Below are 18,195 nucleotides of genomic sequence, written 5' to 3'. Positions count from 1 at the left end.
TTTCATAACCCGCAGTACGTGAAAGTTGAAAAGAAATATTTTGATACGATAGAAGTAAACTTAAAAGATGAACTCGGTATAAACTTACCATTTCGTTTTGGAACTTCGAACTTGACACTTCACTTTAAACGAAAATGATTTCTGAAAGCATCGAAGACAGTTTCTACATTACACTGGTTTCAAATGCAAGTACAGACGTTTATCCTAAAAATAGTCCAACCCATTTCATTAATAATTTGAAAAATACTGTACGTTTAACAGATACGGATTGGTGTGTCGGATTAAGTGAAATACATATTCCTTTAACGTGTCATAATGTCACCGAAGATGAAAATATCGTTTGGTACAAATTAGAAGGTCATGAAATTATGAAAAGTAAAATTACTCCTGGATATTATGCAAACATTGAACACATACTGGAAGAATTAAATAAAGTTTCAGAATTTATACGATTTAACGCTTCCAATATTATTCATGTTACTTCTGAACCAAACGTTGAATTTATAACACTTTCACCTACTTTGACTATACAACTAGGTTTTCATGAAAAAAATGATCTCATTATTCAAAAACAGGGATTTAAACAACCATACTTAGATATTGGATATCCTTTTCAAATTTTTGTGTATACTTATCTTATTGAATATCAAATGGTGGGAGATACGCAAGCTCCCTTACTACGTATTGCAACTGTTGGCAATATGACTTATGGAAAAGTTCAAACGTTACGATATCAAGATATTCACTATATACCACTCTCTAAATTTTGCTTTAACAGTGTTGAAATACTACTAAAGGACCACGCAGGACGAAATTTACCATTTCGTTCCGGGACATTGACAGTGACACTTTATTTTAAACGTTCTCCTGGAAAATGAAAAAGCAACATACGTATTATCAGCGGGGACGTGGCCTTCCCTTCTTTTCAGGTCCAGTTTATCAACGGGGTCATGGGATTGGTAGTTTCTTTAAAGGTTTATTTCGTTTTGCATTGCCTTTATTTAAACAAGGTGCCAAAGCTGTAGGCCGGCAAGCGTTACAAACAGGAATACAAGTTGCAGGTGATGTACTAGAAGACCGTCCATTTAAAGAATCCGTTCGTGCTCGCGTAGAAGAAGCTGGAGAAACATTAAAAACTAAAGCTGCAAATAAACTTAGTCAGTTGTTAACCGGTAGTGGTAAGAGACGTCCACGAAAACGTAAGGCTCCTGCTATTGTACAATTCGGTCCTCCGGTCAAACGTAATCGAAAATATTCCGGTGATATATTTAGTTAATCATGGCTTTACTCAGTGGAAGTAGTCCTGAATGTTGTACAAGTGAACTTGATTTGTTTACTATTCCAATGACTCAAACTGCTATTGAGTCATCTTCCACTGTTGAATATCGTCCGGTTTCTACTTTATCGTCAGAAGGACCAATTGAATTTGTTGTACCTGGTGAAATTGGTGATTTTATTCACACTGCATACTTGTATCTCTATGTAAAATGTAAAATTACAAAAAACGATAATACAAATTTAGTTGCGGCAGATATTGTTGCACCTGTAAATAATTTTCTTCATTCGTTATTTAGTCAAGTTGATGTTTTATTAAACGATAAATTAATTAGTTCATCATCTGGTTCATATCCGTACCGTGCTTATATCGAAACATTATTAAATTATGGTAGTGATGCCGCTCGAACCCATTTAACTGGGGGATTATGGTATAAAGATACTGCAAACCAATTTAATGTATTAGGTAATGCAAATACTGGATTTACAAATCGTGCGCAGTATGTTAGAAATAGTGCATCATTCGATATGTATGGCCGTATCCATGCTGATATTGCCGGTGTGGGATGTATGCTTCCTAATAAAGTAAGCTTACGTGTAAAATTACATCGTACAAAAGATACGTTTTGTTTAATGTCTGCTGAAAATACAGCATATAAAGTCAAACTTGAAGACGTAACACTTCACGTGCGGCGTCTAGATATTGCTGCCGACTTAGCTATGCAAATCAATGCTGGCATGGAACACATTCCGGCCAGCATACCTCTTACTCGTGTTGAAACTCGTACCTATACCATTCCCGCAGAAGTAAGTTCATATAATCTCGATAATTTATTTTTGGGTAAAGTACCAAAAGGTGTTGTTATAGGTTTTGTATCAAACGCTGCATTTAATGGTCAACCACATGTAAATCCTTTTGAATTTCAACATTTTAACGTTAACAAACTGCAATTACAAGTTGGTTCAAAATCATTTCCACCGACACCCCTCACTCCTAATTTTGAAAATGGATTATATGTTCAAACATATTCCACTCTGTTTTCCGGTACCGGTATATATTATCAAGATCATTCACATACAATTTCCCGTGAAGAATTTCGACATGGATACACTTTGTACCCGTTCATTCTATCTCCAACAGGAACATTAGATGATTCTACGTGGGATGTCATACGTGATTCCCCTGTTAATTTAAAATTATCATTTTCTCAACCTCTACAAAATTCCATTACATGTATTGTGTACGCTCAATTTGACTCTCTCATTCAAATCGATAAAGACAGGAATGTATATACTGATCATACAATGTAAAATTTCGTCATTTGAGTGCCATGAGGGTTATTGTTCACTTCTCCGCGTTCAACGATAATGATGATCATATTATTATTAAGGAACTTGCAATTGTAAATCCTGATATCCCCTTTGTACAAAGCTGGATTTTTAAACCACCATATCCATTACATGAATTACGTGTGCCGCTCATACTTTCGAATAAACATCTAGTACAACATGATTATGGTATTGACTAGTACAATGGCGATGTAGATTACTCATTGTTACCTACTATATTGAAACAATATTGTGCTAATACCTGTACCTTGTATACTTATGGTAAAACACGTCAGGACTATCTGCAGCAACTATTGGAACGGACTGTTGTGAATTTAGAAGATTTACAGTGCCCAAAAGCGTCTTCCTTGGGATTTCATGTTTACTCTTGTGCTTATTTAAAACATAGATTTGGACAATTTAAGTGTTGTGTGCGTGAAGCTTTATTATATGCCGAATACTTAAAAGTCTATGGTTATGTTTTATACGTAAATCCAAATAGTGCAACGTATGTTCCATCCAAAATAAAACAAGAGGAGGAAAGTAAGGATGAAATAGACTAATAAACATGTATAGTGATCAATTATTACAAGTGTTACTAAAGGACTGTATTACCGGTGCAAATGTGACTGGAATTTATCCCATTGATCGTTTACCTATACTTGTTCAACACCCTGTAGGACTGATTATTAATTTGGACAAGTCTGATTTACCTGGTAGCCATTGGGTAGCGATCTATATCAATAACAATAAACATGGATACTATTTTGATTCTCTGGCACAGGGTGTGCCTAAACTAATTCAACAATTCCTACAAAGGAATTGTAAACTCTATTTTGTAAATACTGTACAAGTTCAAGATAATCATTCTATCATGTGTGGATATTTTGTATTATATTTTCTGTATTATATGATACGTGGTGTTTCATTTGACAAATGTATTGCAATGTTTAATCATAAAAAATTAAAAAATAATGATAAGCTTGTCAAAAAACATGTAGAAAACATAATGAAAAAGAAAAAAAGTAGATGTTTGTAGATTTTTAGAAATAAATAAATACCAATTTTTTAAACTTTTATCTTTTTATTTCTCCATAAAATATATCTTCCTTACAATAATTTTAAGATTACAATGAAAACATTAAACTTGCTATGCCCTTAGTAAGGGTTGTGGATCGCTCATTTTTCCACCAATAATTCAATTGTTGTGCATTTCGATATGCACATGCCGATTTTGATTCTACTTGCTTATGAAATGAACAAATTTCATTACAAACGGTACCTTGTAATTCTGCTAATGGTGGACAACCTTTTCTTTCCAGATCCACAACGTTTGCTAACGCAAAGATTTTCTTTATCCAAATGGATTTTTCCCCACCTTTACAAAGGAAAGTTGCATCTGGTGTACAAAAATCATACATAATATTCCGAATATGTGATACGAGATAGCCAGTCTTACTAGACCATGACAAGCCATGCAAGTGGTTTGTAAGCCAATCGATTTGTTTTTGGCAACCTATTGGTAAATCGTTAAATTCACATCGTACTTTTACTAAACAATGAAAATTTAAAGTATCATCACACGCAGTAAGACAAAATTCACGTATCACAAATTCATTCGGGGAAATCTTAAATCCCTGTATGTCTACAATATACATTTAATGGCAAACTGAAATTTCACACGAACGTTCCATGACAACTGGAATAAGTTGTCCAATAAATTCAGTATTTTTTAAACATTTACCAGTTTTTAACATAAAGTTTGTGATTGAAATTTCACGATGCCGTTCATGAAAAATTTCAAAGAGTTCTACTAAAGTCTTATCATTCAACAAGTGCTTTTCAAGAAAAGTTCCAGGATTATGCTGCATACCACTTATTCCATTTGAGCGTAAGTATACAGTTATCGTTTCTAACACACAATTTTCACTAATGTTTTGTCCATAATTCTCACTATCACAATACATGATTACTAATAAAAGGAAATCAAACAATACACAATTTACCATATGTCCACATATTTCCCATAATCTTTTTCCAGTAAAATTTTTAATAGAATGGGTCTGTATTCAAAGTCCCACACAAGATCTCGGAAACGTTCAATGAAATTCCATATCATCGCAAAAGGCTGTCCATGCTTTTTTCTGTAAATTGATAATAATTCTTCACGAACTTCAAATTTCGTTACAGCTTCTATAGCTTTCCGTTCAAGAGATTCCGTATCCAACACCAAACAATCGTGTGTCCATTGACTGCCGTCTCCGAACCCGCAAGCAAAACAAATACATATATCGTCTGGTTTCCAGTATATTATACAGTCTTTTATACAATCCAATGATGTACGTTCCACAGTACACTCACATGGCAAATTCAAAAATTCTTCCAACTCCCAATTCTCCACCGGGGAATTACTCACTGTTGGTGAAGGTGTAGGGGGATATTCTTCTATTTCATGATCCACATCAAGTAACGGGAAAACTTCTGTTTCCAGTGGCGGAGGTTGCGGGCTTACCACCGGTTGGGATGTCCCCGATAAAGACGTCAATACATCCGAGTTGGCCGGGGTAACTTCTGTTTCCAGTGGCGGAGGTTGCGGGCTCACCACCGGTTGGGATAAAACTTCTGTTCCCGGTAATACATCCAAGTTGGCCGGGGTAACTTCTGTTTCCAGTGGCGGAAGTTGCGGGCTCACCACCGGTTGGGATAAAACCTCTGTCCCCGGCAAAGATGACGATTCTGCGAGATCACTTTCACCTCTTGTACTAAAATTCAAAGGTTTCGGTAAATCCATGCTTTAAAACCAATCTATAACTCCTTTTCACTAAAACCACTGGCTATTTAATATGCTTCGTCCATCACGTGATATCCCATTTCAACGATCCAAATTTCTAGAATATTCTCCAGCAGCAGCTGCCGCGTTACATGTGCTGCATATTAATGAATTACCTTGTTCTACGTGTGTGATCTGCATATTTTATTTCTGAAAGGTCTTTTCTGTATTCTGCTTGTCCAATTAACATTTCTTTTAACCGGAAACATTTATTATATGTCATGTTCTCTATACAACCTCCGGCCGCACCTGCATACATTATGTGTCATTAATATACGAAAAAAGGGTGTATCCATTTTTCAAACGTGCATTAGGAACTGCTAAAATGTCAAAAAATGAAATGAAATGAAATCTTTGAGTTTTACGTCCCACGGTTATGCCGGTTAGGCTAAAGGAGACGGTGATGATGAGAGATGAGTGAAATGGTGGAATGAAGAAAGTGGGAGGAAACGGGAGAACCCCGAGAAAACCCACGAGCACGGTGTTTGTCCACCACAAAGTTCACTTGGCGGGGGCTGGGATCGAACCCGGGACCCCAAGCACCAGAGGTGAACGCTCTACCACTGAGCCACCGCGCCCCCAAAATGTCAAAAAAGTCCTCACTCATGAATATTTATGAGTGAGGACTAGATGGTAACAATCTACTGGGGTCTCCAAAGAAATTTAAAGGAAAAGGCTGAATGTAGGTGAAAAAATAAAACAAACGTTTCGCTTTCTTGGGACCCCCAAGAAAATTAAAGAAAAAAATGTATGGGAATTAAAATATGAATAAAATAAAAGTTTCACTTAATAATCTCAGAGAAGTTGAAAGGAAAAAGCTGTATGTAGATTAAAATTTAATAAAAGAAAGTCGAAGTATATTGTGTTGTTTACATTCTAAGGTCTTATGATGCAAGTAATAGGGCCCCGTCTGCTAGCCTGCTTCCTAAAATATCACTGTTTGTTTATTTATTTATTTACAGTGTTTATTCATATATAAGTTCACGAGAAGGGTAGAAAGAAGGGGTCAACGTATACGAGGGCCATGCCGAAAGTTTTTAGCAGCGCAATAATCTAACATCGTAGCAACATTTTAATTATTGCATTCGACACTAATATTTTGTGACTTTCAGCCATAAATGGCAACAATGAGTCTGTGATAGCATGGTCAGAGATGAGAGAGATAAGGAAGCGCGCGTGACCCATCGTCTAGTTAGCCATGGAGCTGTTAAGACGTGACTTTCGCGCTATGATTTTCTACGATTACAAGAAGGACTTAATCGCGGAGCAGTGCCTTGAAACTTTGGTGAATACTTTTGGGGAATCTGCTCCTTCGCGAGCCAGTGTTGGAAATTGGTTTAGAGAATTTAAAAGGGGACGTAATTCACTTGAAGATGAACCTCGTTCCGGACGGCCAAACACTGCAGTGACTCCCGAAACCATCGAAGCTGTGAGGCAAATGGTAAAAGATGATCCCCATGTATCTTTCCTGGAGATCGAAGCGACTCTCAACATTGGGTCAACAGCAGCGCAGACAATTATGCATGAATACTTGGGTCTCAGGAAAAGGTGTTCTCGTTGGGTCCCCCATTTACTCACGGAAATGGAAGAAGAGGGTAGGGTGGAATGGTGTGAATTTATGTTGAATAAATTCAACCAAGGGGCAAGTCGTGATGTTTACAACATCGTCACGGGTGAGGAAACGTGGATTTATCATTATGATCCGCTTACCAAGCAGCAGTCGCAAGTGTGGTGCTTCGAGAATGAAGATCCCCCAACCAAAGTGAAGAGATCTCGGAGTGTTGGAAAGAAAATGATTGCGTCTTTTTTCTCACGGAAGGGACATATTGCGACTGTTGTACTTGACAATCGGCGTACGGTGAATGCTGAGTGTTACTCAACAGTTTGTCTTCCCACTGTGTTCAAGAAATGGAAAGCCCAACATCCAAGATCAAAACTCGGCCATCCTCTGTTGCATCATGACAATGCAAGTGTCCACAGTGCTGCAAGAACTGTAGACATTTTGAACCAGGAAGGAGTCAGAGTGCAGCCACATCCGTCCTATTCGCCGGACTTGGCCTTGTGCGACTTTTTGTGTTTTCCAAAGTGAAGGAACACAGGCGTGGGCGTCGCTTTTCATCGGATGATGATGCGATTGGTGCTTATTTATAGTCTGTGGACAATATAGACGAAAGTGTGTGGAATGAACGCAAAAGTGTATTTGTGTTCGTGGAGAGTACTTTGAAAAACTGTAAATGTTTTGTTCTAGTTCGATATTTCTTGTGGTCAGAGCTAAAAACTTTCGGCATGGCCCTCGTATAATGCTTCATTAGGGTACTAGCATTATGTTGCTAACTAAAAGCTCTTTGGTGCAGACGCTACAGTAGCTGATTCACTTTTTTCCTTCTGTCTGTTTTCTTTCTCCTTTACAAGTCTAATTTTCAGCGAGAGAAACCCTTTTGCTTAGCTGGTTTCCCCATTTCTGATCTTGTTTTTTGGCGTCAATTTACATTTCAGTTCATAAATTTAGAGTGAAGAAAATGTTCAATAAGAAAACAGATGTTCAAATATTCAAAATACTTCAGCATTATATTTAATTCAACTCCTGATTGTTCTCATGTGGAACAGTTGTCAAAAATCATTTGATTTGTTGACATACAACGTGATTCTGTTCAAGTTCGAGAAGCATTTATTGATTTCATCTCTGGTGAAGGAAATACCTGAGAGTATTTCTGCTGAAATACTGAAGAAACTTCAAAGTGATAGGCTTGATATTAAGATTGCAGAGTCCAGTCTTGTGATAATCAGACTGCAATGGCCTGTCAATATTGTGGAGTTCAAACTTTGATACGGAATATAAGTCATTTGGCCATTTTCGTTCCTAGGGGCGTGTAGTGCATATTACCGCTGTTACCGGCGGTAACGTAAAAATATGACAGTTTTCCGTTGTTTTCATATGTCTTTAAATTTCATCATCAACATGCAAAGATGTTTACATATTTTCCTTTTCTTTCTTTCCTTTTTTCTTTTTTTAAAAAAAGTTCGGACGCCCTATGCCGCATTTACAATGTGAATGAACACAACATGCTAGCACCAAGCAGGAACATACTGTTGTTGATACCGCAGATTTCAGAGGTAACGAGAACCCCGATAGCGGTCATTCACTCCAGTAGCACCTTTCAGTGTGCCAGCGAGAAGCATCCTGTGGACTCGTATTTGGACTTTCGGAATGGCCCTTATGTTACCGTTCGGCTGAGTGGAACAGGAAAAAATAGGAACGTTCCCTGTCAAAACAAGGAGAATCTAGAATATCATCAGCATGTTTATTCTACTCGCTCTCCTATCCTACCGTGGTGTTGGCTGAGCTGACACGAAAACTTGGCTGTAATTTCCGTTTTCGTAAGGTTATTTCGTTGTCTTGACAGTACCGTATACAATTTCAAATAAAAGTAGCAAGTTTTCCATAGTAATAGAATTAAACATCTACTGTGAGACTGTATGTTCCGAAATGCATTGTTTATATGTTAAAATATCGTTTTCGCATGACTGTATGTTAATACGTTATCTTTAAATTTGAATAATATACCAACAGAGAACAAGAACATACTAAATAGGATATTCTAACAAACAAATGTAATATACAGTAGGTTTGCTTTGATTCAATAATTTCTTATTGACTGTTAATTTGATCTATGGAAATTTATTATTATTATTATTATTATTATTATTATTATTATTATTATTATTAATATTATTATTATTATTATTATTATTATTATTATTATTATTATTATTATTATTACTGAGATTTTATTTCTGTTTAAATGGTAGAAAAAAATTAGATGGCAGTTGTTTCGCGCCTGAAAGAGTAAAGAGTCAATCTCTGAAGTGTGTCATTAAATGTACAGGAATGCCCATCGATGAAACACATTGTGCTATATGTGAACTGTTTCAAGAGCAAGTGGGGAATAGTAATGATAATTAGGGAGAAGTAAAGATGTTTCCCGGTGCTCCTTCTAATTCGAATACTTATTATTATTTAGGATTTATGCTAATCAAGTTGAAAATATTTTGTTTTTAATTTAGTATAGAATACTTTCGATTCAACAAATTTCCAGCTCTAGCCTCTAGCCTAGTAGTTGAATTTACACTTTGATGCAGTTTGATGTGTTGAAAAAGAACTGTGCAATCGTTTTCACCATACCGTAGTTTGACTGTCTCAAGTTGTGTTTGACCGTCTGATTAATTTTTAATACAAAAACTTGCTCAAATGTACGATGGAGCTACAGTTATGGTTGGTGAGGTAGGAAGCTGCAGCCTCTTGTTAAACAGAGATATAAAGAAGACTAATTTTTTTCATTGTTATGCCCATACGCTTAAATTAATTTTTTCAATGACTATACAAAAGGGTGTAAGTTTTTTTAAAAAAATATATATTGTGATTTACTTCTTTTTTCTCAAAGTCTTCAAAAAGAACAGATGCTTTGGACTATGTAGACAGCAAAAGTATCCCAACAGCCTCAAACACAAGGTGGAATTATAGAAGTAGTATAAATGATGTGATGTATAGCTTTAAAGATGAACTGTTAGGACTCTTTAAATCTATGACGAAAACATTGACGAATGGGATTCTCAAACTAGAGTTCGTGCAGCAAAATACTATCAAACCCTTCAAAGTTTTGACTTCGATTTTTTATTTGAACTGTTTTATTCTATAGGATCAAGATAAGAAATCTTATTCAATATCTTATAAAAGAAAATTCATGGTGTAAGTTACTGCAGAAAGAAAATAGATTACTTTGAAGAATATCTAAGATCATTGAGAGACAGTTTCGATTATATTTAGTAAAAAAATAAATAAATAAATAAAATTAAAAAAATGGGAGAACCTGAACAGCCACACCTTTCAGAAAGATCAAGGTAATTGAAGTGGGATTTAACCCCCCTTTAAAAAATCGTTGCCAATGCCTATAGTTTAAAATGGTTGATACGCTGAAAAAAATACTAGATTTTCTGATATTGAAAAACTGGAGATACGTACTTGTAATATCAACAACCGGTAACAATCGTCAAAGTGTCACGACACGCCACTGGGTAAACTAAAAGCTCTTTGGTGCAGACGCTATAGTAGCTGATTCACTTTTTTCCTTCTGTCTGTTTTCTTTCTCCTTTACAAGTCTAATTTTCAGCGAGAGAAACCCTTTTGCTTAGCTGGTTTCCCCATTTCTGATCTTGTTTTTTGGCGTCAATTTACATTTCAGTTCATAAATTTAGAGTGAAGAAAATGTTCAATAAGAAAACAGATGTTCAAATATTCAAAATACTTCAGCATTATATTTAATTCAACTCCTGATTGTTCTCATGTGGAACAGTTGTCAAAAATCATTTGATTTGTTGACATACAACGTGATTCTGTTCAAGTTCGAGAAGCATTTATTGATTTCATCTCTGGTGAAGGAAATACCTGAGAGTATTTCTGCTGAAATACTGAAGAAACTTCAAAGTGATAGGCTTGATATTAAGATTGCAGAGTCCAGTCTTGTGATAATCAGGCTGCAATGGCCTGTCAATATTGTGGAGTTTAAACTTTGATACGGAATATAAGTCCTTTGGCCATTTTCGTTCCTTGAACCTTATGGCTTACATGCTGCGCACATTAACGTTCTGGAGGTCAGTTTGTTTGGAGCTATGTAACGTTTGTTGGTATTCTTCTCTAGATCTACTCACCGATGGAATGTGCTACAAAATCACGTAAAGATTGTTCTGAAACGGGAAAGTGAGACTAGATGAAGTTCAAAAGTAGAAGCAAGTAATTGATCTGTTGGAAGATTTGCGTGACACTTCGACTGAAACGCTTGATACTAGAGGAGATGCTGGTCTTCTTGCATGCATCCAGTCATTTAACTTCATCGCTTTACTATATTTCTGGTCTGCAGATCTCTCATATATTGATCAGATCCAATAATGCTTTCAATCTCAGGATATGAGTTTCAATCAAACTCTTATTCAGTTACAGAGCGTGGTTGACACCATTGATACCTGCAGACTTGAGCTGGACAAGGAAATCAATACCGCAGCTGAAGGAAGTTGCAGGGCATGGAACATAAGTGTGGGTACACACAGTAGGAGAAGGAGATGCATGCCTGGAGAAGCAAAGAATGAATCCCTGACTGCACAGAATGAAGTGAAGCGCGCTATCAATGAAATTCTAGATGAGATGAGACAACAAATGTATGATCAGTTTACTCAGATGCATGACCTGAATCACAGATTTGAATGCCTGTGTTCTATGGCCAACTTTGTGCAGCACCTAGATGATGAGAGCGAGGAAAGGCTAAAAGCATGTTGCTCTGATCTGGCTTTGTTCTACCCGAATGACCTGGATGGCTTAGAATTATTTCAGGATCGTAAGGATATGTTCACCAAGGTGTGCTCAGAAAGCTAAGGAACAACTTGACCTTTCCCCACAAAGCATTCTGAAATATGTCTCTTCAGTGGGGTTCAATTTTATTAAAGTTGGCAACGGCTCTTCAGATTTTGGTAGCACTGCCCGTATCTGTTGCATCATGTGAAAGGTCTTTCAGCAAAATGAAATTGATAAAATCGTACTTGCGTTCCAAAATGAGTCAAGAAAGATTCACGAATCTGGCCATTCTTTCTATCGAAAATGAAATAGCATCCACTTTGGATTGATAATATAGTTGAGACTTTCGCTGCTACCAAAGCAAGGAAAGCATCATTTTGAATGTTGGTGGAACACAGGCTAATATGGTAGTGGAACTACTGTCGAAAGTAGTTTCATGTTCGAAATAAAGGCAATAAAAACACACAAATACTAAAAGAGTAACAGAAAGTCGTCAAGATTTGTCAGTTAACTGGTGATAGGTGGTAATGAAAAGTAGGATGGTATAACCCGTAGTAGAATTCTGTGCTCACATATTTAATCTCCCCAATTATTCAATATATTCAGGATTTTTTGTTGTAATATATTCAAATACTAAGTATCTTAGTAAGTGGTAATGGAAATACAGGGTTTGTCCGGAAAGTAATAGGACTGAGTCGATTTAAAAAAAAATTGAGCCAATCTTTACAATTCTTTAAAAACTTTCAAAATAGGCTCCTTCTGCGTCGATGCAGCGCTGCCAGCGCGATTTCCAAGCATTGAAGGCGTCACGGAAGTCATCTCCGGAATAGCCTTGAGAGCCGCGGTGCAAGCTGCTTGGATCCCCTCTGTCGTCTCAAAATGCTTGCCTTTCATCGGGCGTTTCAGGCGAGGAAACAAAAAGAAGTCCGGGGGGCACATCTGGGCTGTAGGGCGGCTGCGGAAGCGTTGGGATGCCGGCCTTAGTCAGGTAGCTGTTCACAAGAAAGGCGGTGTGAGCCGGGGTGTTGTCGTGGTGCAGCTTCCAGTCGGCTCCGATGTCTGGTCGTATCCGATTGACCCTTCGTTTGAGTTTCTTGAGCATTTCCACGTAAAACTTGGCGTTGACGGTTTGTCCAGGAGGAACAAATTCATGGTGCACGATGCCTTTGATGTCAAAAAAGACAATGAACATCGTTTTCACTTTGGATTTGCTCATTCTTCCCTTTTTTGGGCGAGGAGACGCCGGCGTGTGCCACTCGAAAGATTGCCTCTTTGTCTCTTGATCATACTCAAAGATCCATGATTCGTCACCTGATTACGTTATTCAAAAATTGGGGATCACGTTCACACATGTTCAAATTTTCTTGGCACAATTCCACTCGCCGCAATTTCTGGTCGTCAGTGAGCACTTTTGGGACAATCTTCGCGCACACCTTGCACATGTTCAAATGCTCCGTCACAATTTCATGAACCACAGTTTTTGGTAAATTTAACATCTGGGCAATTAAACGAATACTTAGTCGACGGTCTGAGTTCAAAACTTCACGCACACGAGTCACATTGTCGATGTTTGTCGAAGTCGAAGGTCTTCCAGCACGGTGTTCATTAGCGACCTCTTCCCGGCCCTCCGAAAAGGCCTTGTGCCACCGAAACACACCACTTCTTGCTAAAGCATCATCTGGGTAAGCCTGCTTGATCATATCAAACGTCTCTGTCGCAGATTTACCGAGTTTAACACAGAATTTAATCGCGTACCGGGCGTACCTCTGCTCTAACGAACGCTGCATCTTCGGCTTGCACCACGCACAGAAACACGTCGCGCGAAAAAGCCTGCCCTGACTCTCCGTGTGCTCGGAGACAACTGACCAGCCGCTCGTTCGTTAGCTAGGAACGCCCTCTACCGGATCCAGTCGGTGCGCGCACGCTCCGAAGCAGTCATGGCGGAATAAAATCAGTCCTATTACTTCCCGGACAAACCCTGTATAAACATGACTGAATTATTAAATACAAAATAATATAATTATAAAACAAGTGTGAAATCTGGAAACAATAGTAAAAAGACGAGCAGAAGAGAAATATTCTAGTGCTTAACTATTCATTGTTACTTCGGCAAAAGCAGTGGGACTAAATAGATCGTACATTATCACTGGAGAGAAACCTAGTAAAATATAAATGAAGAAGACACGCAGGGGAGAAATCTATTCTAGCCATTATTTACTGATAGTCGGTTAAAAAAAAGTATTTAAGTATTGTGTATGATCACTGGAGAGAAACTGAATGTTAAAGTGAATGGGACTAATTGTAGAAGAAACATCTAATCAAACAAAACCCATGTAGCGTAAATTCAGACAGGGAAAAACTATGAATAAACTTAACCATATGAGAAATTGCACAGGAGGAACACCAAAGGGGAGAACCAAACAAGAAAATTCTAGAAAACATAGAGCTTACATTCAGAAATCGCATCGGTTATATTATTATTTGCAATTTTTTCAATATCAGCTCATTGTTAAGTAGTGTACGCAAATTTGTTTCTAAATGTATTATTAGAAGGATTACTTCCAATTTCCATCTAATTACAGTATCCGTTGATACTAGGATGGTATAGGTGTAGGATAAATTCTGGATTCTGTGTTGTTACGTTTTATTTGTTCTTCAGATTATGCTGTTTCTGTCGTGGGATGTAGTTTCCGTTACACTTGTATCCCTAATCCTTTTTCTATCGTGTCCTTTGTTTGAAAATGAATGAAAAAGAAAATAAATATGCAATGATAGTCCTCGTCCAGTTTTATTTTTAGATAGCAGCCTGAAGGCGGTTCTAAAAATTAAAAAACAGACTGGGATGCTGAATGTCACCCCTATTTATTTAATATATCCCAGACTAACCCCTTACCGCATGCCGTGCCATATATGGCACATACCCTTTTTTAACTTTAGCTTTTTTGTGATTTATCAAAGGCATCTAATGACTGTTTTGTCTGCTGTGTGAGATATTGACGTGTATGAATAAGATATTTTGGTGTCATCTGGCATGTTCTTTGTGAGTTGTGTCATATATGGCATTTACTTATTTCTCGTCGGAATTAAGTGAAAAATCTAAAATTCAAGTTTTAATTCATTTTTCAAGTTCCCATGTGAGGATTTCCAATACTGATTATTTTTTTTTCGCTAAAAGAAAAAATCATGCAGAAAGGGGTTAAAATGATCTAAACACACACACATCAACGGGAAAGGGGGAGGAGGAAACACAAAGAATGATTATATAAATGAATGTCAAAAATAGAAGTGTATAAATCACGATTGTTCGAAAAGGGGCCCCGATCTACTTCACTGGCCCCGGTCCCCAGTTTGCCTTATGCCGCCACTGAACTAAACACCACCATAACTTACATTTTTTAGATACATTGCTGTGCGGTGATTACATAAATGAAAATCATTCTTATTTCGCGTATTATGATTATGTACAGGTACATCCTTATTTGTTACGCGAATGCCGATGAGTGTTCTTTCAAATACAAAAAGAGACGATACAAATATAAACTATCTAGTGGAAGTATGTTGACCTCCTTAAACAAATGCCTACAAGAAAATTTCGGCTTCTTGTCACAAAGTATTCTTATGGCTTTCTTCCGAATTTTGAAAACATGAAATCTCTGACTTGAATTTCCCCAGAACATGATACCGTATTGCAAGATAGAGTTAAAACACGAATGGTACAAGGTTTTAGCAAATTTCAAATTTACCTTCTTTCTAATAATCCTTAGTGCATAACATATTTTATTTAATTTATTCATATCTGACTCTATATGAAATTCCCATGTCAGGTTATGATCTATAGTAAGACCTAAAAACAAACAGTGTGTTGTATAGTTAATTTTATTTTGGTTCAGATACAGGTTAGGGTATATAGATTTACTGCACTTGCTATGAAAATTTATATCAACGGTTAGGGCAATGGATTTTTCAACATTAACAAAAAGATTATTATTCTTCATCCAAAGAGATACTTCATTTAGTGTTTGCCTAGCATTCTGTTCCAATAATTTTTCATTTTTTCCACTCACTAGCAGTGATATCGTCAGCGAAAAGGGTAACATCTGCCGGAGATATGCTTTTTTCAGAACCATTAATATATATAATAGGAAGAGCAATGACCCTAACCGTTGATTTACCTATACGAAGGAATTATTTAATCTTCTTTCAGATAATTCTTGTATTTTCCGAGTTTATTTAGTTACATATCACTTAAAAATTGCCATTTATTTATTACTACACAGAGAAAAATCCGTTCTCAGGACAGCGGTATATTGTATATACAAATATACGGTATCCTCTTGCATACTATAGAAATCAGTACGGAGCATACGTTATCCGTATGATACATAGGCACTGCCCTTAGATATTACATCATGCCGTTGCAGGATGTCTAACATCTAACAGTTTTCCGTATATCTATCACATGCATATACTTATGTTACCTTCGTCAGCTATATGCTATATACGTCCATTTGTATGTGAGATCCTGACCGCCTATATTGTTTCATACGGAAAGTACGTATAGATGGAACATTTATACAGAAAGTATTATAAAACATGCGTTTTCAGTTATACGTCTGCTGTACGTTAAGTCCAAAAACTACAGGAATTACGCATTTAACCTAACTTTTTAAGTACGCCACCTTCATTTTTTTCTCAGTGTAGTTGAATATACGCATGTTTCGCACGGGGGTGTATTTGGAAGTCAACTTCTGTGGGAGTATCACCATTGATCTCAGCGACCGCGCAAACTATGGATTTGATACTAATATAGGTCATTTTGGCTTTTTTTTTTTACATGTATTCCTCCTCCCGGTAACCCCCGGCCCGGAGCCGAATAGCGTTAATTTGGAAGTTAATGCGATCGAAGTTTCACCATTGATTTCAGCGACCTGGAAAACTATGAATTCGACACTAATATTGGTCATTTTCTACTACTTTTACATGTCCACGTAAACGTCCCCCTGAGACCCCCGTGGTTCGAATTTTGACAAAAACGTTTAACTCTGGTCTGGAGCCTGGACCAAGGTATTCGTGACTAAAATTTGGTAACTCTCGGTCAATTTGTCTGGTTCCCAAGCCGGTTCCGGTAAACGCCCCCTGAGACCCCCTGGTTCGAAATTAAAAAAAAAGAAAAGCTTCGTCTTGATCTGGGGCCTGGGCTAAGGTACTTCTGACCAAAATTTGGTAACTCTCGGTCCACCCATCTGGTCCCCATTTCGCACACAGACAGACAGACAGACAAACACACAAGCAAACTCTTTGTTTTATTTACATTAGATTAGATTATATTTTTTGGAATCGAAATGTTAAATATAATTTTAAATTTATATCCTGTGATAAAGACCAGTAAGCTTATCACCAATTTCTACATATCTTGTAATTCGCTATGGTACATATTGAAAATAGCGGCGCATTACAAACTCTCATAAAAGATAACCGAGTTCACCTTTGTAGTTAACTATTTGCAACGATTTCTGTGAGCCAAGCATCGAACTCATGAGGACGGCGCTCATGTTCACTTGATCTGTGAATTTCAAATTCTGGTGTGTGCGTGAGGTTGAGTGAGGTTAGTCGAAAGTGAACACATTTCATGCGCACCGTGCACTTTGTTCGTGAGTCATTTCTTAAACGAACACAGATCTCAATTACGATGTATTGGCAACTATGTAAAACTCGAAGCTGCTCTGTAATACGGAGTAACTTGATAAATAATTTCAAAAATGAATATAGCAATATAAATAAAGTACTTCTCAAAATACCTTCTTTCGTTCTTGACTATTTGCATGTCCTTAAGCTCAATACTCGGTTGTTTATTTGAGTCAAATGTTATTGAATGAGTAAAGGACGCCTCACGGCCACCCATTTGCTACCTTGCGGTAATTTTGCATTCATTATTACTTGGCCGTGACTTCAGACATATTTAGCATATCAATCACTGTTGCTACTAATAGCACTGATTGGCAGCCATGTGCAAGTTGCGTGGAATGATGTTGAAGGATTTGTTTCTTACAAACATAGCTATGTTTCGTATGCGAAGTAACTTCTATCACTTCTTCCATGTAGTAATTGATAAAGTAAACAGTGTGCCTGCTTTCACTTTCAAGCATATAATATTTATTTACTTTTTCCAATTTATGAAGTGAACCACCACGTATACGAGTTAATAAGTACGTTTAATAATGCTTCAACACGGAAGAATGTAAATTATTGTATTAATCAGTTTATCAAAATATGTGACAAACGGAGAATTTTTTTTAAAATTTATTTATTGTGTATTGAATACAACAGGTGTGTATCCATTGACAGTGTTCAGCAGTACAGTCATACATGACTACAGTCGGTGATAACGCCAGAGAGGAGGACAAGGGGTCGAGCGCCC

The 18,195-nt window shown here is 37.1% G+C and overlaps 1 protein-coding gene across 1 annotated transcript; it reads left to right on the top strand.

The window, feature by feature from the left end:
- The first annotated feature begins 6,632 nt into the window (after window positions 1–6,632).
- LOC145678488 (histone-lysine N-methyltransferase SETMAR-like) lies at window positions 6,633–7,523 on the top strand. Its single transcript, XM_081748678.1, has one exon. The coding sequence runs from the start codon at window positions 6,633–6,635 to the stop codon at window positions 7,521–7,523; it is 891 nt and encodes a 296-aa protein (XP_081604804.1).
- The last annotated feature ends 10,672 nt before the right edge of the window (window positions 7,524–18,195 follow it).

The sequence above is a fragment of the Thermobia domestica genome, chromosome 1 (assembly GCF_964235325.1).
Source record: "Thermobia domestica chromosome 1, izTheDome1.hap1.1, whole genome shotgun sequence".
Lineage (NCBI taxonomy): Eukaryota > Metazoa > Arthropoda > Insecta > Zygentoma > Lepismatidae > Thermobia > Thermobia domestica.
Note: the sequence above shows the minus strand (reverse complement) of the source record. Positions and strands in the feature narration are given on the sequence as shown.

Excerpts from the sequence above, each read along its gene's own strand:
- LOC145678488 (XM_081748678.1), top strand. The coding sequence starts at position 6,633 with ATGGAGCTGTTAAGACGTGACTTTCGCGCTATGATTTTCTACGATTAC.